This window comes from Alosa sapidissima, chromosome 1, assembly GCF_018492685.1.
Source record: "Alosa sapidissima isolate fAloSap1 chromosome 1, fAloSap1.pri, whole genome shotgun sequence".
In the NCBI taxonomy this organism is placed as follows: Eukaryota; Metazoa; Chordata; class Actinopteri; order Clupeiformes; family Clupeidae; genus Alosa; species Alosa sapidissima.
Window position 1 is genome coordinate 10,612,766 of NC_055957.1, and position 26,080 is coordinate 10,638,845.

General features: G+C 40.6%; 1 protein-coding gene and 1 long non-coding RNA gene across 2 annotated transcripts; both read right to left on the reverse strand.

Annotated features, from left to right (window-relative positions):
* Positions 1–1,482: 1,482 nt before the first annotated feature.
* LOC121717799 lies at positions 1,483–2,979 on the reverse strand. The gene is made up of 4 exons (XR_006033815.1): positions 2,712–2,979; positions 2,517–2,621; positions 2,170–2,238; positions 1,483–1,681 (listed from the first exon to the last, which is right to left on the reverse strand). It is a non-coding gene; the product is annotated as an uncharacterized LOC121717799 (long non-coding RNA).
* A 13,164-nt stretch (positions 2,980–16,143) lies between these two features.
* Positions 16,144–17,639, reverse strand: LOC121715796 (chemokine-like receptor 1). Its single transcript, XM_042101731.1, has 2 exons — positions 17,567–17,639; positions 16,144–17,421 (listed from the first exon to the last, which is right to left on the reverse strand). The coding sequence occupies exon 2, from the start codon at positions 17,413–17,415 to the stop codon at positions 16,366–16,368; it is 1,050 nt and encodes a 349-aa protein (XP_041957665.1). The 5' UTR covers positions 17,416–17,421; positions 17,567–17,639; the 3' UTR covers positions 16,144–16,365.
* Positions 17,640–26,080: the final 8,441 nt, after the last annotated feature.

Below are 26,080 nucleotides of genomic sequence, written 5' to 3' on the forward strand. Positions count from 1 at the left end.
TTAGCCTTATTTTCTTTTTCAAAGTAGTCCTTAGAGGAAAAAAGGAGACCCCTGATCTATACTTGTATCTACCTATTTTATTGATATTTCTTATCAAGATTGGTATAATTACCACACTCTCAGGAATTATTTCCATATGTCATGGCTTCCAAGTCTTGCAATAAGGACCCAACCTTTCGTAAAAGACCTGAGCAAATATTCACAGCTTCTCTGGCTTTTCTTGGCCACTGTAAGTAAGGCATGTTTTGTAAAAGTGCTTGGAATGGTGGAATTCAGCTTCATCATTTTAACTCTTCAGTTGGCCAGGCGCGCGGGAACCTATTTTTGACCAGGGGTGCTGAATAACAAATATAATGGATGTCCGACGATTTCTCCTCTCCTGGACATGTTTCGGATTTTGACTGCTAAATACATCATTTTAGTGCGGTGTGCGGGTGATAGAGAGAAGTTTTAGAAACGTCCTGGGCAGCCACAAATTCCAATGTTCCGCGACAGCACTCCGACTCCACAGCACCCACTCTAACACCACAGAAGTGCACTTGACATCATTAGCCTATTTCAGTATAGCTAAGGAAAATTACTTTTCTGATCGTCAAAACCACACCAGAGATGTTTGGCTTTAAATATAGGCTAATAATCAGGCTGCAATGATCTCGCAAATAATTCTTGAATAAGTGTGTCGTCTCCACAGCAAGAATGTGTCCTAATAATTTCTATCTTAGCAACTAGTGAAATTATTTCACTAGCTATAATTTATTAATTTTGCAAAACTGTACAACACAATTAAAGTTTCTTTCAGCTTATCCATGCTTTTTTGAACGTGTAAATCGCATAGAATATGTAGGCCTCAACCGTAGGCCTACACACTTAGCTCAAGCCACGCTACTCACGTTCACGTTGATCTCTATAACTGTTAATTTTTAGTAGCCTATATTCAAACCAATCCATAACCCTTTTTTGCTATTTGACTCATCATTTCACATACAAAAATATGAATAATGTCAGACAGCGAATTAGTAATTATTTAAAAATATATAAAACAAATCTTAAAAATCTATCTCCTGCCAGCAGGGGGTGCTGCAGCACCCTCAGCACCCCCCTTCCCGCGCCCTTGCAGTTGGCAAGATTTTTTTGATCATATTCACTGATCCAACAGTATGCTCCGACAGAACAACATAGATCAGCCGGTTTTAGAAAAAAAAAACTTCTATCTCCATGCACTTCTGCACTTCTATCTCCATCTAGAGCCTGTTATCTGTTTTGCAAAAATCCACAGCTCCCGGTTCTTCTGGTCCAATCAGAGCAGATCTGACTGTCAATCACAGTCTGGTGCGCACTGACGAGCACAAACTCGTCTCGGTGCTCGGTGGTAGTGGGGGGAGGGGCATGAGAGTTCCAAACATTCAAAATTTTGGCTAAGTCCCCTCAATCTGTCCGACTTGCCAACAGCTTAACATGAATGACATAACATTGGTAAGACTGAAAAAAAACACCCAATCTTTTTTGTGAATTGGCTTTTAAATTTGTTGTGCACAGAAACAGTGAGATGTATATTTTCACACATTTGCAACACATTGTACATAACTCATTCAGTTGTCTGGAGGATAGATGCTACTCCATATTGTCCAAAATGATGGACTCTCTGGACCTTTCCGCAATGTATCTCTCTGATATCCTTAGTCTGAAACAAAGTTTAATGTAAAATTACAAACATGGTCAGGTGGAAACATTTGATTTAGAACATTTGATAATTTTATGATTATAATTATATTTCAATTTGATGATTTGTTTTACTATACTTAAACCAACATTGTGCCAGTCCAAGAGTCCTATAGGGGTTATCATAGGGACTCCGATTAACCATACTAGCCCTAGCCTAAAACAAAAATCTTTGAATGGATATCTCCATTGAAATTCTCTTTTAGTTCAGGATGTGGCTTCATGTAGGCTACTGGCAGGTTACAGTTTTTTTTTTTTTTTTAAATAAAAAAAATCCTCTGGTGTCAGTATAATGCATGAATGTTCCATAATTGTATCAGTTCTCAGTTTCTACACCATCATTATACAAGTGTATAAAGAAGACTGATGAAAAGTAAACTTCAAATACTTAATTCTGATGTTGATTGTGCATGTAAGTATAACATCTTGTTTTAGAATCATGCATCTTACCTTCCATAGTTCAGCTTTACGCTGACAGTCAACAAAGTTTCCATCACAAGCAATACAGTCGATTTGAGGCTAGAACAACAAACACTGTTACATATTTTCCTAGTGTGGTCATATTGGATAAATTCAATCCAAAAATACATAAGATCCAACTACAAAATGTTAACTGTTGAAATGGTTGAAATGTGAAATGTGAAACACAACCCGAGAGCCTATGCATTTTCCTTATCTGCCCTGCCATTTAAATCAGATCAAATTATGGAAATTAAGCTAATTTAAAATGGAATAAATGGTAGATGAAATAAACTGAAATAAATTGTTTGATATAACCACTGTTGTATAATACCTACATTTGCATTTTCCAGAACCGTACACTTTGGTCGGTGATTCAAGTCCTGGCCTCTTCTTCTGCATGTTGTTGGTTTCAACAATATTCTCAAACTCTCTTTTTCGTACTGTATCACAAAAGCAGAGCAAATTCTGTACAATCTACTTTTTTAAGATGACTTCGACAAATAAAATAGTTTTAAACAAAAGGGTCATACCATAAATTCCAGCTGTTCTGAAATGTCTAAATGTATTCCAGATCCTGCAAATTTCTCATTAGCAACTTTGATAAGTCGGTTAGTGAGTGCCTGGTCTTCAGGAGAAAGAGAGTCATATCTGTTAGCAGTGATCACCAGGACTGCAGCAGCAAAACACAGAGTTCCTAGACTGTTCATTGTTGTGGTTATGAATATATTCACAATGTCGGTAGCTTCACAGACGAGATCTAACCTCGCATGGGTTATTTTATGTCATCGGGAATCTGCCCAGAGCTGTTTTTATACAGACCTGCACAAAGGTTACTTGTTGTGCAATTTACAAACATTAGTGCAGCACATGAGCCCTCAACTTCAAAACTGATGTAACAAAAGACGCTGAATTGTAGTATCTTGCCTTAGGGAGAATGTATGACCTAATATGGTTCATTTAAATTAAATTTAAAACACTTTATTTATCTAAAGGCCAATTTACACATTCACAAAATATAAAACAGTCAGCAAAATTGTATGTGCCTGTGGTATTGGAATTTGAGAGGTATTGAGATGGTGCTTGCTAATGGTCAAAGGTAATTTGGAGTTGAGTTAGACAGCCATAGGCACAAAGGTTGCCTGCCTCCTCTTTGTTCGTCACAGTCCGGAGGGGAGCCACTTAAAGGAAGGGGGCGCATAAAGAGCTCATGTTGCATTTTTTCACTGTCTAAAATATACTTTTATTATATGAATGGTCATGGAAACATCCAAATAGCAAATGTTCAAGTTCTAGACTCTACTACAAGCCAAATTCTGAAAAAGTTGGGAGGCTTTGTAAAATGTGAATAAAATAATGCTATGATTTACAAATCATGTCAACCCTATATTTAATTAAGAATAGTTCAAAGACAACATATCAACTACTCTGGAAATCCAGAGTTCTCTCGAGGGCACAATGGAATTGTCTCTGCGAGACAATCTGGCAATGAGCAATGCACGTTACTTTTACCCCACATTCCTGGGAACCAGCTAAACTGATGAAGACAGTGCTGCAACGTTGGAGGACAGTACACATTGGTCGTAGTGTTATCCAATTGCGTGCAGTGATATTTTTAAATGCATGCTTGTTGCCGCCCCTCGAGTTGGGCCATTACATTGCTCGTGGCCAGACCCTTAATCTTTCTAGATTACCAGGGTCTGGATTTTCCAGGCTACATCTCAACTGTTGAAGACAATAAATTATTTCATGAAAAACCACATTTTGAATTTGATGGCATCAACACACCTAAAAAAAGTTGGGACGGGGGCCACAAAAGGCTGGAAACGTGCAATCACTGCAATGACAAAGTAGCCTGATGAGCTGACGATTTTTTAAAATATAGGGTCTGGGCACTCACCGTTTGCAGTGCTCAGTCCGAGGGGCGGGATAATCAGTTGTCTTTCAAATTCCCTCTGCACGCAATAGGACAGCGGCAGCGCTATGAGTCCCATGCGTTTCCCACCAGCGGAGCTAGTTGGCTAGTTCAAACGTTTGCCAACTTAATAAAAGCTTAACTCATGTCGCACTGTTCGCCAACAGCAACATCCATCTTATTTGTTTTCAAGTAGCAGGGAATTCAAGCCAAACCGTTGCAACTCTGCCATCAATCATTATGTTAAGCCCACCTAACGACTCTATACACGATTTCATTGGCCTGATTGAGTTTCGATTTCTGGAGCTCACAAGCCAACGGAGAGTTGCTAGACTAGCCCTGGCAGCAAATGTAATTTGCTTCCGCTAGGGGCGCGTCTAGATTTCTAGGCTAATGACAAAGACAACAAAAGGAACATTTCGCAACTAACAGTAAAAGCAGTAACAAGTCTTGAGTGGCGTTGTGTTGGGATATTGCCACTCGTGATGACTCATAGAATGCCTCTAGTCCCATCAAAAATTATAAGCTCGACCGGACCTAACTGTTTAGCAGCAGGGAAAAGTGCAGGAGTGCATTTCAGTTTAGTGTGAAAATTTTGCATCATGTTTTGTTGTTCAACAGTCTGACTGAGGTGCGGGCAGTTATACAGCCATACCTTCTACCTGATGGCAGTAGTGCATGGGACGGGTGTTTTAGATCCTTATCAATGCTTGTGGCTTTGCGCAGACAGTGGGTGCTGTAGATGTCAGAGAGGGAGGGAAGAGAGGCCCCAGTGATCTTTCAGCCGCCTTCACAGTCTGCTGCAGGGCTTTTCGTTCAGCAGCAGTTACCAAAGCACGCTGTGAAGGCGCTGCTGAGGATACTCTCAATAGTCCATCTTACAAGTATCTGGGGATACATCTGGACAATAAACTGGACTGGTCAGTCAACACTGAAGCACTCGACAAGAACGGACAGAGCAGGCTGCGGTCCTTCAACGTCTGCAGCAAGCTCCTCAGGATCTTTTACCAGTCTGTTGTTGCCAGCGTCCTCTTATGCTGTGGTATGCTGGGGAGGAAGCACTAAGAAGAGGGATGCTGGGCGACTAGACAAGCTGGTAAGGAAAGCTGGCTGTGTTGTGGGAGCTGAACTGGAGTGCATCACTTCGATATCAGACAAAAGGACCCTAAACAAACTAATCGACATCTTGGACAATGACTGTCATCCACTCCACAGCACTATCATAAAACAGAAGAGCTTGACAACTTGACAGTTGGAGACTACGCTCACTGCCATGCACAACTGACAGACTGAGGAAGTCATTTGTCCCCAGGGCCATACAACTCTTCAATGCTTCACTTAAAGTGATGGTTCGGAGTAATTTCACCCTAGGGACCTTTGCACCATGACCTCGAGCCAAACACCCTCCCAGAAGCTGTTTTCCCTTGGTTGAACATTGGTTGAGTAGCGCTATTAGGCGAATACAGAAACTAATGACTTGTGCAGGCGCTTATGGACCCAATAGAGTATCTCGTAAATTACCCCACTAATGCCCTGAATGGTACGAATACAAGGATTCTCAATTAACACTAAAACTTAAACTTCCAAAATAGCTTCAATAATCACAACTAAAAAAAAATAACAATTCTCCCCTCACAAGTATTGTCAAGGTCTAGGTGCCGTCTCAAGCTCACTTCAGACCCTTCTCCCCTTTAGACCTGTTTTGGCCCAGAATATATTTTGCATGGCCTGAACCACTATAATAACCAAAATTAATCTACAAACATAAATTTCTGGTTCAAATATCACCATATATAGTCAACACAATACTCCTCACATGTTTAACTGCCTAGCATCATTATACATCCTCTGTATCCCCCTTAAATATTCCTCTGTATCCCCCTTAAATAACACATGAAAGCCAAAAACACCCCTCTTATCCCACACACTTGATCCCCGCACCTCTCTGACGTCACACCCCCCAATGCACAAAGTCCTTCCCGACTTCACGTCGGGTCCTTTCCCAGCCTCCAGCACCCGGAAGCCAGCGCGGCTGCAGCGTGAGTGTTTCATAGTCTTGTCCATGTTTGTGAACTGTTCGTACCGTGTTTCATAGACGGCCACTCTCGTGTCCACTCGAAGAGCTGGCCTTTGTGCGTCAATCGATGCAGCGGGCTGGCGACTGTAGTAAAGTCCCGAATGAAGCGCCGGTAATATGACGCCAGGCCCAGAAATCTCCGCAGCTCAGCACCGTCGGTGGAACAGGCCAACGTCTCACCGTCTCCACCTTAGCTAGTTCGGTGGCCACTCCAGCAGCCCCCACGACATGGCCCAGGAACCCGGTTTGCCTCTGGAACAGATGACACTTTTTCGGGTGCAGTTTGAGCCCAGCACTCCGTATGGCGTTGAACACCTTCTCCAGATTTCCTATGGCACCGGTGAAGTCTGTTAACCTGGCAATAGCCAGATGAATTTCGCTCCGCCTAGCTCCACTCATCCATCTGGAACAGATCCATTGAAGTGTTGCTTCAGAAGGCTGGGCCTAATCAAAAAATGCTTGCATATGATTGAATAAGCCACTTGTCCGTCATCTATTGACGTGCTACTTCAACCACTCACATCAAAGCCAACCCGTGACGCTAATAACAGACTCACAGTCGCTTCTACGCTATGTCACATCTATGAAACTCCCGCCCTGCGTCCTGATTGGCTAAACCATAAAGTTGGTTGGAGAAATCACTCTCAATGGAAGAGGTCCCAGATGGATGTGAGTGAAGCTAGGCGGAGCTAAGCGGAACGACATTCATCTGGCTAGGGTCAGGTTAGAAGTCTGTTGCATGACACAGGATGTTGTCCAGGTAAACCACGCAGCATGTTCGTGGAATGCCTTTGAATTGTATTCATTCCTCCCAAGATGTAACTCTGCCATTGACATGTAAGACCTACAGTAAGCACCTTAACAAGACATTTCATTGAACTACAACATGTAATTTTGCATTGAAATATAGACCTACAGTAAACACCTATAGTCAGCTTTTGTACTCTTCACCAAATAGGCATTACAGTACTTTCTCTAAATGTGCCTATTGCAAATAGAAACACACAACGGACATGGTATCTCTTATGGATAATGAGTGATTGCTGATTGAATAATTCAGACTTAAGATTCAGACTTATGCAAGCGAAAAAAAAGGCCCTAGACTTTATTCCAAATAGGCCCACTACCATACGCAGAACACGTGCACACACCCTTTTGTTGTCACATACTTTGCCAGTCAAGGTATTATATTCAAAAATGGTCATTATTGAGTGGGTGCTGCTGGAGAATTTGGGCCCCATGGGATAAAATACCTTTAGGCCTCCCAAAGGCTAGGGGGGTTAGAGGGCATGCTCCCCCATGCATGGTGAATTTTGTGGAAACTAATTGACTTAAACATATATGAGCATTGATAGCATATTACAACACAGCCTAAAAATCTACACATGTTGTTATATTTAACTAATTTTAAGCAAGTCTATTAGGAGTTTAATCTCATCACATACTACATCAATGGAGTCTAGCTCCTGATCAAGCTTTAAATAATGTAAAGGTCGCACCTGTTAAACTCACCTTAACATGATGACATACTGAGGGTAGAAAAAAAATGAAATCTTATAAACCTTTTCTTATAGCCTAAACAAATCAACACTATGTTTTTACCTCTGTAGGCAAGGCATGGATAGCTCACTGCAAATAACCCCTTATAACATGTAAATGATCTGTTTACATGTTATTCTTTTTTTTAATTTAATATTCATTTAATTATATTTTTTAAGAATGAAGAGGCCTTCTGCCTTTATGGGGACTTTTGAAAGGGGCTTTTGTGAGACTGTGGGCCTAGTGTTTGTCTGTATATAGAGGTCCTGGGTAAGATTTGTATGCACTTCATTTAGCGGAGAATATCTCAACTGTTATAGACTAATATGACCCCATTGAACAACGTGGGCTGTGTGCCAAAATCTCTACCTGGGACGAAAGTCGTGAAAATGACCACAATAGGTGACACTATTATCACACTACAGGTAAATAGGACTTTTTTCCCCCTTTATAAACATCCTCATACATTTCTACCAGTTTAATCTTCATACGGTATTAAGATAAATACTTTTTGTATTACACTTTGCCTAAAAAATAAAATAAAATATGCAAATGAAGTAATATATTGTTAAATATGTATACATACTGTATACACTATTCCTCACAAAGAACAGATAAGAACATACCAATTACTCATTTGAAACCTTATTTTAATAAATTCCAAAAGATCTGGAGAGAGTGAGAGAATGACTCGGTGTTTCCCATACATTGATTTATTTGTGGCGGCCCACTACAATATCAACATTGACCAAAACACAATGATTTTCTATGTTGTACTATTTAAATTGGATGAAATTAGTTTATTGTAGAGCTATGTGCACCTTTGCACAGCCTCTCCTTGTGTCTCAACAAACCTACATGCACGTTTAAAGGAAACATTAGGGTCATTCCACGTCAATTTAACCAGGGCCCACGCACTTAGGTCTCAATAAATTCTGAAACAATTACCAGGTGTACCTATGTTACCCAGGAGACACACTGTAAAATTACTTTTATGTAAGATCAATACTTTCCAAGATACAGCCAGTTTTACGGGATGGGGGGTGTTGATTTTGTTCGGCCTCTTTTTTTTGTCAAAGTTCACAAGCCCATAGCGCAAGAACTAAACCATGTAGGAGGCTCAAAATTTGCATGCTGGTACATAAATAGGAATAGTATGTAGCAAAATCATCATGTTTGGTCTGGATGATCCTGCATGGTCATAGCTGTCCCTCAAAGTTGATCAAAATTTTATTGGAGTTTTTGGCTAGGCTCTGTTTAGGCCTTCAGAAGACATATTTGTACTCAACATAGGCTCTTAATTTATTTTCCTTATTGAGATAAGTAGAAACACTCTCACAAAAAAACAATGAACAAAAAAGAAATCCCTTCAGGGTCTGAACAGCAGACCTCACAAGTCTGAAAAAATCATTTTGGTTCTCATTTTCAGAGCACCCAACCACCTTGTGGGAATATACAAAGATATATTTTATATTTTTATCTTTATTCTCCATGATCCCTTCTTTTTAAAAACACTAATTTGACTTGTCTTATGCAAATCTTCCTTTTTTCTTTTCCACCCTGCGCAAAATGCAGCATTGAGATCAATATGTTTTATAGAGTTACCACAGTGCCACCTGTGGTTGTATAGAGTAACCTGTGGTAACTCCATACAAAACATATTGATCTTTACCCTCAGCTTCTTTAGCGAGGCAGTGGTCGTCTTGGAGGTGTTTGGGGTCAGAACCATGTTGGAATACTGCCCTGCGGCCCAGTTTCCGAGGGGAGGGGATCATGTTCTGCTTCAGTATGTCACAGTACATGTTGGCATTCATGGTTCCCTCAATGAACTGTAGCTCCAGCACATATGCAGCCCTAGACCATGACACTCCCACCACCATGCTTGACTGTATAGGCAAGACACACTTGTCTGTGTACTCCTCACCTGGTTCCTGCCACACACGCTTGATACCATCTGAACCAAATTAGTTTATCTTCATTCAGTTTATCATCAGACCACAGAACATGGTTCCAGTTATCCTTATCCATATGTTGGATATGACGCTGAGCATGTGCACTCAACTTCTTGGTTGACCATGGCGAGGCCTGTTCTGAGTGGAACCTGTCCTGTTAAACCGCTGTATGGTCTTGGTCACCATGCTGCAGCTCAGGGTGTTGACAATCTTCTTATAGCCTAGCCATCTTTAGAGCAACAATTATCTTTTTCAGAACCTCAGAGAGTTCTTTGCCATGATGTGCCATGTTGAATTTCCAGTAACCAGTATGAGAGAGTGTGAGAGCGATAACACTAACTACAGGACTACTACTCTGGCTACAGGAGCTGCAGCACAGCACTCTTTGTGGGCATATCTCCGGACCAGAGATTGGCTACTGCTACAAAGTCCATCTCTGGATGTCCTTGAGTATGGATGGAAACAAGGACAACACCATTATGCACCAGTCTCTACAAAAGATTCCGGACTACCTTCTGAAGTTTGTCAGCTGCAACTGTGCAGGCGACTGTGACACTCTCAGGTGCTGCTGTAAAAAACAAGGAGTATTTCTGCTTGTTGGAACTGTCATGGTAACTCTTGTCAGTACATCAACCAGCCAGATGATAACAGGAGTGAGGGAGTGCAGGGGAGTTGTGAGGTTTGTTAAATTTTAAACCGATTAAGGAAGTTTTGTTTTGTAATTCTTCAATAAAACCACTTGTTATGGATTTGTTATGGACTTGGGGTCATTTTTACTCCAAACGAATGGTTGGGATATATTCAGCACCCCTAAAAAACCCTAGTTAGACATTTCAAAAGCTAATATTGGTAAAAAAAAAAAAAAGTTTCATTATTTTCACCCAGACTTGATGGGCTCTTCAGTCGTTTCCCCGAGGATTAGGCCGTGGATAAATTGGGAGCTGGTACTAGACACCTATAGGAACACAGTGGAAAAAGCTATTAGTAAGACATTTTTTTGCAGATTGGCGGAAAAAAAAGCCTAACTTTCCCTAACAACACTCTCACACACTTTCCATGTGTGATGAATACCTTTTTGAAACTCGTGCTGCTGATCTTCCTCATGCATGAGTCAGATGACATGTGTGTACATTATATTTCTGACATGCAGAAATATTACCATGGTGTGTGTGTAATACCACAACTTCTACCATACAATTTTTAGGTTCTAGCTAGGTGGCACTGAATTAAACTTGTAGTAGTACCATACCTGTCAACACTCCCGTTTTTCCCGGGTTTCTCCCGTATTTCAAGGTCATCTCCCAGCACCCTCACATTTTGTTATTTCTCCCGGAAAAATCCCGTAATTTGCCTGGCATTAAACTTCATTTTAAAATCATTGATCCATTCAGGTTGCCAGATTTTGTATGAAATACACCCTACACATACACGATCACTTAGTTTCAATTTCAACCGTTTTGTCATAGGCTAAAACCTGGCAACCCAAAACCCAAATAAGGAAGCGGGTGCCGACTGTGCAGCCTGAGTCTCGTCGTAAGCAAGCGGGCTAGTTGAATGGCCTACTTAATTGATTAACACATCACATAAACTGTTATTGAGTGTTGTTGATACACTGAACTTGTGCCCTCGGAACCAAATCTGACAGCAAGCAGCTTTGGAGTTTTGGAAGTAGGCTGCAGGCAGGCTGGTGGATACGGGCATGCGTAAGGTAGTGGTAATGGTAAGGTAAAAGCAACGACCGAAATGCAGCGTTGAAACACGTGTATGAAACGTATTAACTATGCAAACACAGATCCGGTATAAACACTGACCCCCCCCGAAAAAAAATCTGCCGTTTTTGGAAAGCTAAATGTTGACAGTTATGAGTAGTACAGGTCCAAGAGTTTAGCCCTGTGCTTCCTGAGGCTAGTTTTTCTAATCCTGTTGTAGCCTATGCCTCGTGAGTGCTCACAGAACCTTTTGAATGCCACCCCAAAGGCTTCCAAATGAAAATATGAAATGTATTTCTAAATGAAAATATGGAGCGAATATACTGTCCTGTAAGAGGCATTACCAACCTTCCTTATTCCTTATTGGCTTATTTTCCATGTTTTAATGGTTCCAGAAATGTCCCAGGCAGCTCACTGCGCCGGGATTAGTGTGTGTTTCACTAATTCACGGATTGGGATAAATGTTGGGATAAATGCAGAGACCAAATTTCCCTCACAGGATCAAAAGAGTATATATACTTATATACTTATACTATATACATTTATGGATATACTGCAAAGAGAAACAATATTTGTACATGCATATAAAGGGAACAATAGAAACAACCACATCGACCTAGGTCTAAAAGTTTCCCCCAGGTCATTGCAAAACTTTTTGGCTTACCAGAAAAGTTTCAAAACTGAAAGTCTGGTCAGTAGGGGAGAAAGAATAAATAATGATGCATGCAAACAGACAGGTTACAAACATGAATTAGTGTTTTGCCATGAACAACAGAACAAACCTGCAGAACAAACATGTCTTTGCTGAGTGTCCTTTAGTGTGAAGAAATGGTGCAAAAAGAGTCCACATCTGGAGATTCATGTATCACATTAATAACTTGTGTTTCTGTTGCATGTAACCATTACAACATCAGTCACTCTGAAAGATTTTCTTCCTCCTGCAAGGCACTTTCCATCCTCGAAAGGATAGACATCAGGCATTTATTCCTGAAGTCCTGACCCTGAAGGTAATCAGCTAATGCACTGTCGATTTTAGTCTCAGAATCATGCATCTCATGGTCTGTTTTGACAGTGGCTCCCAGGCCATGCTAGATTTGCCTTTATTAATACCGGTGCTATGTAATTTGTTTTTCTACAAACAACAAAAAAGGAAGTGTGGGAAGGAAGTGCAGTTGCATCTCACCATCTTGTCAAATGAAAGTCACACATATCAAGTGCACTTGCAGATGGAAGAAAGCAAAAACCAGAATTAGTGCAGTTCAGTGCAGTTCAGTTCAGTTCAGTTCAGTTCAGTTCAGTTTAACTTTATTGTCCCAAAGGGAAACTGGTCTCTCAGTCAGGTGCACATAAATAGCACAAAGTTACACAAAGACACAAGATGGGGGAAAAAGACACAGGTTATCTATCTATCTATTTTCTGACAGATGGTCATCAGAATAATTTATGTGCAATAAAGCAAAATTGTGCAAATTGAACAGGCATATTGTATTGCACTAGGAATAAAAGAGTTTTTTGTCCTATTGGACTTATAAAAGGGGACTTTTAGTCTCCGGCCTGAGGGAAGAGCTTCAAATGAACAATGAAGGGGAGGATTTTTACAGTCCAATGTAGACCTTGCCTTCTGGATGACCTGCTTCTCATAAATGGTCAGCAAGGATAACTGTTTACAGCCAATCAACTTCCCAGCCACCTTCACAATAAGGCTGAGATTGTTTTTGTCCCTAACCCTTGTTATAACAAAAACCGAATGTCACTTAATAACAGAAGCCTTATTTCATAAACATTTATGACTTGCTTATGACACGTTCATGACAGTGTCATGTCACTCTTATGTCGATGCTGTCAAGTACAGTAAAGTGTAACCCCATATCTTTTGTCTTTGAGATGTTTAACTGAAGAAAAGACTAGTCACACCAACTGACAAACTCATCAACCACTGGCCCATGCTGGGATTCATGTTTATGCTGTAAACTATCAATAACTGATTTCCATAATTCAGCCCACAAGATTATTCTCAAGATTCAATTCTGATAATAGTTTTCTAACTAAAACATGTGGCTGGATAGCATTAAAAGCAGAAGAAAAATCTAGAAACAAGACCCTGGCGTGTGTGCCAGGACCTTCTAGATCAGTGGTTCTCAACCTTTTTTCAGTGATGTTCCCTCTGTGAAATATTTTTTCAGCCAAGTACACCCTAACCAGTGCAAGAGTTTAGTTGAGAAAAAAGACTTAAAACAGAGCAATAAAACATATTCTTCAAGATACAGCCGTAATTTTGCCAGCTCTGGTTTGGCCTTCTTTGCCACTTGTCCCTCCGTGTTTTCACAAGAATTACCGCTACGCTTCAACCACGACTCCATCGTTTGAGTTTTGACAGTGATTGACAGGTGATGGCGGGTGGCATGTGACAGGTTGGGTCGAACCATCCTGGTATGGGGGGACTCTATGGGGGGTTTTTAGGATAATGAAATTGAATAGCCTACTGAAATATAAAATTCATTTTATGAACTTATATTTCCCAGAAATATTTATTAAATAATTGTTTTTAAAGTATTTTTGCATGGATTCTACTTTTAAAATATATGTATATTTTAAAATCTCACATACCCCCTGGAGTGCCTTCACGTACCCCCATTTGAGAACCACTGTTCTAGATCAGGGGTCCCCAACCTTTTATGTACCATGGACCGGTTTGATTCCTATTTTCTTTTCACGGACCGGGGGGGGGGGGGGGGGGGGGTCGGGGGTTCCATGTTCCATATGTGTTGTGCATGCATTACTTGAAAAGAACTAGCTCCAGTTATGTATGAACAGTGAAGGTAACGATCTCTTGTGAAAAACGTGAACTTGAAGAAGTGAAAATTGAACAATATGAATATTGAACAACTTGAAGCTAAAGTGTGAACATGCTTAACAAAATATGGGAACAAAACATGGGAACTAAACGTGCATTACGAATATAATCAGTGTGAGCCCTGCTTGTTTCCCTGCAACAAGAAGCTTCCATCTGGGGGTGATGGAAGACAGTGACCTCGCATAGATACGTGGTGGGAAATGTTTTCAGCGCTTTTACGGCTATCTCAGGATATTCTGCTTTGGTTTTGATCCAAAAACCCGCCAGAGAGGTTTCCTTATACACACTCTTAAGACCACCGTCATTTGCAATTTCGATCAACTGCTCTTCCTCCTGCGCTGACAAGTTAGGACTATTCGGGATATTTACAAATGGGTTGCGGACCCACTCATTGGTTTGCCGTGGATCTTAGGAGGATGGGAAGTAACGCCCAAACTCATTTGAAAGCGCAACAAGATGATCACGCACCAGCTGCGAGAGAAAGGGCCCTGCCTCAGTCTCTCCCAAAACCCCCACTACTGTTTGGAACATATCAAATACACCCCGGTCCACTCGTCGTCCCCACAAATCAAGCTTGCTTTAAATGCAGCGACTTCATCTGCCAGTTTAAAGACAGTCGTCATTCTCCCCTGGAGTGACAGGTTGAGGTCATTAAGCAACCCGAATATGTCACACAGGTAAGCGAGTTTTGACACCCAGTCCTCATCACTAAAATGTGCAGCTAACGGTGACTTTTTTTCTGTAAGAAATCTCTGCAGCGGCTCTCGCAACTCAAACACTCTGGCCAGTGACCTGCTAAAGATGCTTGTTTTTTGTTGCTCATTCTAGCAGTTTAGCTAACTTCGTGTGACACTACCGTTCGCCAAGAACTGATCAAGTGAAGTGAGCTGACCTGAGGCTGCGCAGTGCTGAAGGCAATATGTAAAAGTGTTGAAGGCGGGACAGACAGACGTAAGAAAATAGACCTTGCAAAATGCAAACATGCGTGCAATCAAAGAACTGCATATAGACCTATGCCATGTAAAAACGTGACATTATTGCGAATTAAATTTAGTTTAGTTCGCATGCATTTTTTTAAACTCATGTCGTAGGCTACGGCCCGGTTAGGAATGTCCTGCGGCCCGGTGGTTGAGGACCGCTGTTCTAGATGACTGTACAGGAGGTTTAGTAGTGTAATATGGGCATCCTCCATGTGCAGGGATGGATTACTGCACGGGCCTACCGGGCCCAGGCCCAGGGGCCCAAGGGGACAGGGGGCCCTGAAACCCAAGCCTTTGCATGGAATCATTGCCTCAATATTAACAAATCAGGATGTAGGCTATGAATCTGATTGAATTTAGTATTGGCCATCCCCAAAATGCACCAGAATACAGGAAAACATATCAAACAAATTAAAATATTTCTGGGGGAGGACCTCCAAACCCCCCCTCCCATATATACGACAATTAGTGGGGGGCCCGAAAGTTCATAATCCGCCCATGTCCATGTGTCTTATATCCTCCTCTATCTTATTTCTATACTGTAATTTAGCCCTCTGGATTACCATTGTTTGCTGTCTGGCCGACAGATAAAAGGGCTTTGTAGTGTTATATAAAAGTGCACAGTGAAGTTTAAAAAGTCTGAGATACTTTTAGGGTTTGTGATTGGAAAACGTGGCAGTTTTAATGAAATAAGAGAGGTCGATAGATACATTGTGAAGAAGTAACATTTATTAATTTAGCAGACACTTTTATCCCAAACAACTTATATATGTCAATTATATTACAAAAGACTCTGGGTTAAGTGACTTGCTCAAAGGCAATACGGTGGAAGCCAAGAATTTAACCCACAACATTTCAGCACGACCAAAGAGTATTGTTAAGTCATGCTAATGTGACTGGTAAAAGTATTGTTGAATGGTGACAACAAAGAAGTTGCCAAAAATGTCATATGTACATTCCATAACCATTATGTTTATGTATTTTATCAGACACTTTAGCTTTAATGAGTGCTCTTTAAAACATTAAGACTAACAAAAGATATTGTATTGAAGCATAAATACTGGCCTTTGGCGGACCCATTTAGACACAGATTTTCTTCTATTTTGGAAATGGCACAACAAATTGATTCCTAGATCCACAACATTGTTATTCACCTTTATACTAAGAGCTTGATTTTGACATGGACATAGCTTTTGTGGAACGGTCTTCCTCCTGCAAGGCACTTTCCATCCTCGAAAGGATAGACATCAGGCATTTATTCCTGAAGTCCTGACCCATGAATGAATACAAAATTGGGTTCATGAAACTGTTGGCATAGGCTATAGTGATTGTTACTTGAATCCCTGTCTTCAACAGTGCACTAGAACATGACGTATAGTAGACTTCCATCAGCCGAAAGATTTGGAAAGGAAGCCAGCACATCACAAATGTTATTATGACAGCGGTCATCACCTTAAAGGGCTTAGAGGATCTCATCATACGATTGGCTCTCAGCTTCAGCATAATGACAGAGTAGCAGATCACAATGACCATCAGAGGGATGGCAAGTCCAAATACAAAACCAATCAACACCACACTTTCACGGGAAAATGCTGTGGAATTATGATCATGGATGCATTTGGTCTGATCTTTTATAGTCTGTGTAGTAGGAAAAACTAGGGAGGGTAGAGTTAGCAGTGCAGAGACAATCCAGACCAGGACGATGATGGCAGAAGACCTTCTCAGAGTACGGTGGTTCTGAGTCCACACAGGAAATACGACACACATGCACCGGTCCACACTGATGACAAGCAGGAGGAAAATGCTGCTGTACATGTTAAGGGGGAAGGCCACAGATATGAACTTACACATGAAAAGTCCAAAATGCCAGTGTCCAGTTGCCATATAGACACCGTTGAAAGGGACAGTCGTGCAGAACAAGAAGTCAGACACTGCCAAGCTCAGGTACCATGAGGAGTTGACCGTGCGCTTTGTCTTACCAATGATCCAAATGACAAGGCCATTTCCCACGATGCCCAGAATGAAGATGATGATATTTGATGCCAGGACAAAAGCACACAGTGCATCACAAGACAGACTAGCAGGTGGTTCAGGCTCAGGATCATATGTATATCCATCAGAATTGCTAAATTCAATTTCACCCAAATCTGTATAATTATCAGGTCCATCATGGGCCAATAAATCGAGTGTTCCATTTATTCCTTCGCCCATGATATCCTAAAAAGAAACAGCATATAAACTGAGCTCAGTAAACATTCTTACATATTATGTACACCAAATGTGTTAAGATGTGTGTTTTTGTATGTAAATATATACTGTAGGTAAGGGTTTTAAAATATATAACATAGCAAATAGTACTCACCTCACAAGAGATGTTTCAAAACTTGATATTGGTACTGATCTTCTCTTCCTTTTAGCAAGATTTGTGTGGATGTGGGTGGTGGTACACTACCACGCGGAAGAAAAATTGCAACATTTACTTACGCCTCTGCTTGTTGTGCAATATATAGCGCTTTCAGATATAACCTCCGGAGTAGGGGAGACCGGGGTTGGTTGTCACAATTTTTACTCATGCATGAATTGCTCATCTTCAAAAACTCTTTCAGCAGTAATTCCTACATGAAATGAAAGCTTGGGGTCTTGGCTTTAAATGTGTATATTTTTTACTTTTAGAATGTATTGTAACAGGGAGCAATTAACCATCAAAGACACTCTGACACAATGTGACAATCAGCCCCATCACAGGGTTGGTTGTCACAGGGTATGGGGTTGGTTGTTCCTATAGAGTTTCAATGGGATTTCAGTGATAAAATGGGATCTTAAAAAATGATTTAGTTTTTTAAGATAGAAACAGCAAATAAGTTTTAATATTAATACCACCCCTATTATGGTTGTCATCAATGCCCCTTATGTTTAAACAATGGGATTTAAGGAGGTGATCAGTTACTTGAATTGTCTACTGTGTTGAGAAATAAAATGAAATAATTTTCAGTGCTAAAACCTCTTTATTATCATGTAAGTTGCAAACACAGTTGCAAACACAGTGACAACTGTGTCACAGTGACAACAAACACATGTGACAACCAACCCCACATGTGACAACCATCCCCAACTGACCTCTTGACAAAGATGTTAACCTAGCTGCCACATGGCTTTAACTTGATAGCTAAAATATGACTCAAAATAAAGCTACTACCTTTGGCTTTTTAATGAGTGTTTTGTTTTTGAACTACTAATATCCTACAAGCTCTCAATACAAAAACAACACCAACATGAAAATTTACTCTGACCCATGAAATTTAAAAATTGTCTCCTCACCTCAATGCTGTGTGTCTGCTCAGCAAAATTCCTAGTGCAAATGAGTAAGCTATCAAAGGGTAACAGTTTGATATCAAAATTTTACCACAGCATCACCTAGTCCCTGTAATAAGCAATGTGACAACCAACCCATGAGACAACGATCCCCGGAGGTTTGTCAAACGGAGGTCCTACCCTTCGGATGATTCAGATATGATGCTAACGTGCGGACCTTATACGGACCTATGTGTGAACGACATACACGCACATTACAGAATCTCCGTGTGGTTGTCGAGTGAGGGGTGGGGGCTTGTAGAGTTCACAAGATGCGAGATATGACGCAGAATATATGCGGCCGCTGTTTCAGCGCCTTCTGCTTATGATGATTCAGTCTTTTGAATTTGTTTGGCCTTGCCATGCAGTGATGCAATGATGTCTGCAGAAAACAGACTTGACAAGTGATTATTTAGACATTTAAAAAATAATCTTAAAGTACTAAAATTGATAAAATTTTCAAAAGTGAGAAGGTTGTGTTTCCTTAAAATGTGGCAGTGATGCCATTTCAGTGGTTTCTGGTCCATGATTTTTATTGCTTGCTTGTATATTGTGACTATAGGTTTCATAGTAGTTGAGGAAGCTTGTGACCATGATGTGATGCAATATGGTAAATGAGAGAAAATCATTGCATGCATGTATAGTTTTGAAGCTTGGTGTGACAGGTTCCTTCTGATAAAACGAAAACAGTTTAAATTTGGTTTGACCTTATTACAGATGTACTTAACCAGACTGTCAAATTTTAAATGTTTAGGGGGCACGTGAGATAAAAAGGGCAATGTCGGAAAGGTGTTAAAAATGATTAATTAATTAATAATCGAATTACTTCATAAATAATAAATAATTTAGAATCGGGTTATAATGATATGGAAACGTGAAATTAAAGGAAATCATTTATAAACTCTATAGCAGGCTGTTTTCATTAAAAAAAAAAAAAAGCTACCAACAATGCATGTGATTTCCTGCGGGCCAGAATATTGACTTGATTAAACTGATTAAGAAAGTTTTGTTTTGTAATTGTTCAATAAAACCACTTGTTATGGATTTTTTATGGACTTGGAGTCATTTTTACTCAAAACTAATGGTTGGGATAGATTCAGCACCCCTAAAACCCCCTAGACATCTCAAAAGCTAATATTGGTCAACAAAATGTTTTCATTATTTTCGCCAAGTCCTTCCTGGCACCCCAAACTTGATGGGCTCTCCAGGTGTTTCCCCGAGGATTTGGCCGTGGATAAATTGGGAGGTGTTACTAGACACCTATAAGAACACATAGTAAAAAAAGCTATTGGTAAGAATTTTTGCAGATTGGCGGAAAAAAAAGCCTAACTTTCCCTAACTACTAGACTTTACGTGGATTGGGAGACAGTGCGTGGTTTGCAGTGAGGTGCTATCTAACCAGTCTAATGTTGTTCTCCACACCTGTTTTTTTTTTTAGCGTGAGAGTTCATATAGACCAGTTGCACATCTTGATTTTGTTATTTGTGATCATGTAGGGCGACTAATTAAACATGATGCCTGGAATGCGTCTATAGAATGTGTTACTTTTCGGATGGTGGGGGCACGCGAGCCGAGTCAGGATGTAGAAGATGATCCGCGGGGAAAAAAGTTTGGGAACCGCTGGTCTACGCCAAAAGCCTTTCAGCATTGTCTGTCTACAGTCAGCTGCTTGTGCCTATCCTGTGGAGACCAAGCGGCACTGTCATCGTGGCTGCGGACAGTAGGCCCAAGCCTCTGGCAGATGCACACTGACAGGGTCTCCTCGGCAGAAGCGCTTCATCTGCCTGGTTATTGCTTATTAGCTTGGCAGTCATTCGCTTGGAGTTGAGATCGAGTCCAAGAAAAGCTTTCTTCCGAACGGGCATGAGAGAAGACTTGTCAGTTCACATGTATAAGTGAGTAAGTGAGTTGATTGAGGTGACTGAGTGTGACAGTTAGGTGGCTCCGCAGCTGGAGAGTTGGCCATCACTAGTTATAGGTGAATGTTCGAAGAGAAAGTGGAAGGACAGAAAATTCTCAAACTTTGTCCTTGAGTGTGTACCATAGACACTTCCTGGCTGTGCCTGAGTCAGGGTGGTGCTTGGTGTGTGTGTGTGTGTTTGGGGGGTGGGGGGCATTTGTTAAAACATGGTGGTGGGTGAGCAAATTGCAGCGCATGGCCTTTTTCCACCATGCGCAGGTCCTACTCCGAGTCTGTGCATGATGCTCCCCGGGCACTCAGCTGGGTGTTGACACAAATATGGCAACGTGGAAGTTACTCAAAGTTAGTCATTGACTAGCATTTTTGCCAACTTCTTTGTTGTCAACGTACCATTCAACAATAATTTGTACCAGTCACATTAATACGACTTAACAATACTCTCTACAGAAGTCACATTACAGTTTTTGATGCTTGTGTCAACTCTGACATCACATTCTCAAAACAGTGTACACCCGTGTCTGAACAAAAGCACTCTGGACAAAATGGCACATTTTGCTTGCAAAAGGCTGTTACTCTCTCAAAACACTTAAAACATGCAGCAAAAGCAAATCTTGCCTTCAAACACTACAACTTGTTGCCAATTCAAAAACACTCTTTAATCAATCATTACACACTGGACAACAAAATGCAAGTCTAGTTCTCAAAATGAGAATTGTTGCTGTCTGTTCCATTACTTTCTCATTTTTTCTGAGAAAAAAACTGTGAAAAGACAAAATGTACTGAATAAAAAAATAATGTATTCATTCCTCCCAAGATGTAACTGTCATTGACATGTAAGACATACAGTAAACACCTAGCAAGGTACTGTACATTTCATTGAAATACAACTTTCATCAAAATAGACCTACAGTAAACACCTTTTGTACTGTTTTCTCCACCAAATAGGCAATACAGTACTTTGTCTAAATGTGCATTAGATCCATACTTGCAAATAGCAACACAGAACAGACATCTCTTATGTATAATGAATGATTGCTGATTGAAGAATTGTGCAAAGGAGTTTCACACAGGTGTATCAGAGATTCAGACTTATGCAAGGAATCTATACCACCTGTGAAAAGATGTTTTCCTTTTGTTTAGCATGGGAAAACCAATAGAGTTTGGGGCTTTTAAATGACACCTGTGTTAACTGTTTTGCAAAAGGGTGTGAGAAATTTGTGAACCCACTGAAAATGTGTGAACACATTAGCAATAGATGACTTCTGCTGTGCAAAGAAAGTAGTCATGAAGTGGATACCAGTTTACTTAAGCAGGTAAAAGCAATCGAGAAAAACTGTAAATGTGCATTAGATCCATACTTGCAAATAGCAACAAAGAACAGACATGGCATCTCATATGCATAATGAATGATTTCTGATTAAAGAATTGTGCAAAGGAGTTTCACACAGGTATATGTCAGAGATTCAGACTTATGCAAGGAATCTATACCACCTGTGAAAAGATGTTTTCCTTTGTTTAGCACGGGGAAACCAATAGAGTTTGTGGTTTGTTGAATGACATCTGTGGTAACTGTTTTGCAAAAGAGTGTGAAAAATGTTAGCCTGGCCTTAATTGCCTTCCTACGTACTTCCGCTTGATTTTCATCTCCCTCGTACCAAGGGGATGGCAAATGGCCAGGCTAGAAAAATGTATGAACTCAATGAAAATGTCTGAACACTTTCGCAAGAAATGACTTCTGCCGTGCAAAGAAAGCGTTCATGAAGACCAAGTGTGAAAGCAATCAAGGAAAACTAATGCTCCTTGGCTTGCATGGTACAGTCTGTGTTACATACTGTAACCTGCCACCACAACATTGAGTAATGGTTTGCAACTTGTTTTGGTTTGTAAGCTTAAACCTAAAGCTTGTCCACTGGTGATGAAATGACTGGAAGGAAACCATTTTGAAGATCAAGGAGGACTGAAACCCTCTGTTCATGCATATTAATGTTCTTTTTTTTTTTTAAATAAAGTACTTGTTCACAATGTATCTCTATCAACCTCTATCACTGCATTTCATTGGCTTTGTACTTGTACTCTGCACAATGACAATAAAGTTGAATCTAATCTCTCCGATTTCATTAAAACTGTCAAGTCTCCGCCCCTTTTTTGTCTTAATTGTTGACTAGCTGAAGACCATCTTGCTAATTACCAGGTGGCACCTGCCACCTTATATCTAGGCAGCTGACTGCATGTCTCCCAATTCTCCACCTGTTGTGGAGAACCTCCTTTGTGGTAGTGGTGTGGGAGCAGCAGGCTGTTGGGTGTTTGAGGAACAATTCTGAGGTAAGAGATTGTTTAAATCTGTATGATGTGACTTCAGCACATTATTTGCGCTACATCTACTCTCCCTCTTTTACGATGTAGTATGTTTGTCTCATGGTTCAGCGGTGAGTAATTTGCTCTGATTCAAGCTTCTGCTTAAGGCAGCCTCGTATCCAATTCAGGCAACCTCACCCGAGTGTTTTGTTTGTGCCCCATTGTCTGTTAGCGTCTTTAATTCCCTGCTCGTTTGTCAGTGTAGAACTGTGGCCGTGCCCCTCCACACGCAGGGGACATCTTCAAGCTTGCTGCTCCCACGCCACCTGATGCTGTCGCCCTATTTCCTGCTGCTGGTTTTATAGTAGGCTACTGTTGTGCAGAGGTGGAAAGTAACAAAATACATTTACTCACGTTACTGTATTGAGTAGTTTTTTCTGTGTATTTTGTATTTTTTAAGTAGTTTATAAAATCGGTATTTGAGTAAAAAAAAAAGTTAAGACTAACGGAAACAGAAAGGGAGAGAAAAAAAATCGCGCCCTAAACCACTAGCCTAGTGATAATGATCAGCATTACAACAGGACATGAATCAAGCTGACGCCATGCAGTCTTTCTGAAAGTGATGGAGCTAGATCACGAGATGCATCAGATTAGCCTAAGCTATGAAAGTGTATTTTCCGCTATTCCAATGGGTTGTCTCAGTTCGTTTTATCACCAGTGATTATTATTATTATTATTATTATTATTATTATTATTGGAGATATTCAAGCAAACACCATGGGATTTCGTGTTTTGACGTTTGTGCTCACCTTTCTTTGGAAAGAAGTTTAGCAGTTGTTTCCCCTCATTTTGATGTCTCTCTTTTTCCTGTTTTGGCCTTTGTTTTTAGTAACTTGACTTGGCTTTCTTGGAGAAAGACATTGCACCAGCAGCACAACAATTAGCAGTCCACTACTAGCGACGCTCAACTAAATAAACAAAAGATAGACTACCTTAATCATGCAGGCGGACTAAACCATTTAGCTCTTTAGCAAGGGAGAGTGAGAGTGACCTTAGACAGTTTTCACTATGTTTTGTATACAAAATCCAACCAGTCAAACTTTACTTTTCGTCTGACATTCATTTTTACATTTAATTTGGAAGTTAAAATATTCAGTTAAAATAAATATGGTGGAAATAAGTATTGAACGCTTAATTTTTTTTTTCAGTAATTAGCCTAAACTTCCAGTGAGTCTATTTGAAATTTTCACCACACATATATATTAACATGCATATAAAAAATCCAAACATAAAGAGTTTTGTGTATTAAAGTGAAATGACACAGGAAAAAAGTATTGAACGTACCTACTGAAATTTCTTCAATACTTTGTGGAAGCCTTTGTTTGTAAAGACAGCTTCAAGACATTTCCTGTATGACAAAACCTATTAGTCGCAGTATTAGGTGTGATTTTGGTCCATTGTTCTAAACAGATTCCAGGGGTCCCTCTTGTGAATCCTAATCTTTAGTTCCAGATTACTTCCAGAACTGTTTAATTGAATTGGCTGCCTTCAAGTCTTTCTGGAGCCTTCTCCGAGTGGTCCTTGGCTCTTGGAATTGACTATCCTTCTGACTCCCTGGTCAGAAATATTGCAAGGAGATCCTGTGCCCTGTGCCGGTTGATGATGCAGTGATGTTTCTTCCACTTGGAGATAATGGCTCCCATGCTGCTTACTGGAAGATTCTGAAGTTTTGAAATGCATCTGTAACGAGTTTCATTGTTATGTTTTGCAACAATAAGGTTGCAAAGGTCTTGGGAGAGCTTTTTGCTTGTCCATCATGAAATGTTTCTTGTGTGACACCTTGGTAATGAAAAACCTTTTTATAGCCCATCAATATGTAAGCTACTAACCAAGCTTATATTAATTTGCACAGATAGAAAGGATAACTACTCTCTAACTACTTACAGATTCCAGCTCGTTCCTTCCCTTTCCTTGCCTTAGTGCTTTTTCTTAGCGTGTTTAATACTTTTTCCCTGTGTTATTCCACTTCATTACACATGACTACTTATGGAGTTGTTTGGATTTTTTATGTGTGGATTACCTGAGTTATTACTAATGCCTGATGAAAGTGTTGTGCCCCCCTGTATTCCACTTTTCAAGGGCCCTTTCCTCCATTGGGGCCCTATGCTTCCCACTTTCCACCCCAGTTTGACGCCCTTTAATCTGCTGAACCTTCTGCTCGTTTCCAAATATAAAAAAAACTCTCTGCAACTCAACATTGGCCTACCTGCCTCAGCTGCCTGTGAGGGGCTTTTCAGTTGTGCTGGATTACTGTTCACTGCAAAGCGACCCAAGGATGAGTGCAACTAACTTTGAAAATCAACTACTGCTCAAACTTAAAGGAGAACTCCGGTGATTTTTCACATAGATCTCCATTTCTCAACATCCTTATCAGGCAAGTACCTCCACTCGGCGGCCATATTGCAACACTTTTTGGGCACTTATCGTGCATCTATTTTGGCAGAAATGCGTGTGCGTAAGGCTCCAGCAGCGAGATCACAACAGATGATTGGCACGATGTCTTCACAGTACACCATATGATTGGCTCAATGTATTTTACAACACGCCACATGATTGGCTCAATGTATTCACATGTCAACGTTTTGCCGCGGAAGGGTTGTGATATGTGTAGACAACTGCCATATTGGCGTTACAAACTAACCCCATGCATTACTATGGAGGATTTTGAGTGCTGTATCTCCTCATTAGAAAGTCTCTGGTAAAACTGGTTGTTCTGGTATCCACCCCCCCCCCAAAAAAAAAAAGTAACTAAGTAACTTTTACTTTAAAGTACATTTTAAATGAACTACTTTTTACTTTTACTTGAGTACATTTTCAGATCGGTATTTTAACTTGTACTTGAGTAATATTTCATCAAGGTATTGGTACTTTTACTTGAGTACAATATTTTCATACTTTTTCCACCTCTGCTGTTGTGTCTTATACTTGTACTGTGTTCCTACTCCTCCAGAGTGTGTTGTGTTTGTAGTCCTTTAATCCAAGCAACCAGCAGCATCATTTCCTGTGAGGCACTAGACTTAGGACACTCCATGCACTTCAGGCAGCAAAGCCATGATTCCATAATTTGTAACTTCTTTTAAAATACGGCCTGAACCAGTGCTCCTGTGGGCTACTGGTTAGCGCTTCGGACTTGTAACCGGAGGGTTGCCGGTTCGAACCCCGACCAGTAGGCACGGCTGAAGTGCCCTTGAGCAAGGCACCTAACCCCTCACTGCTCCCCGAGCGCCGCTGTTGATGCAGGCAGCTCAC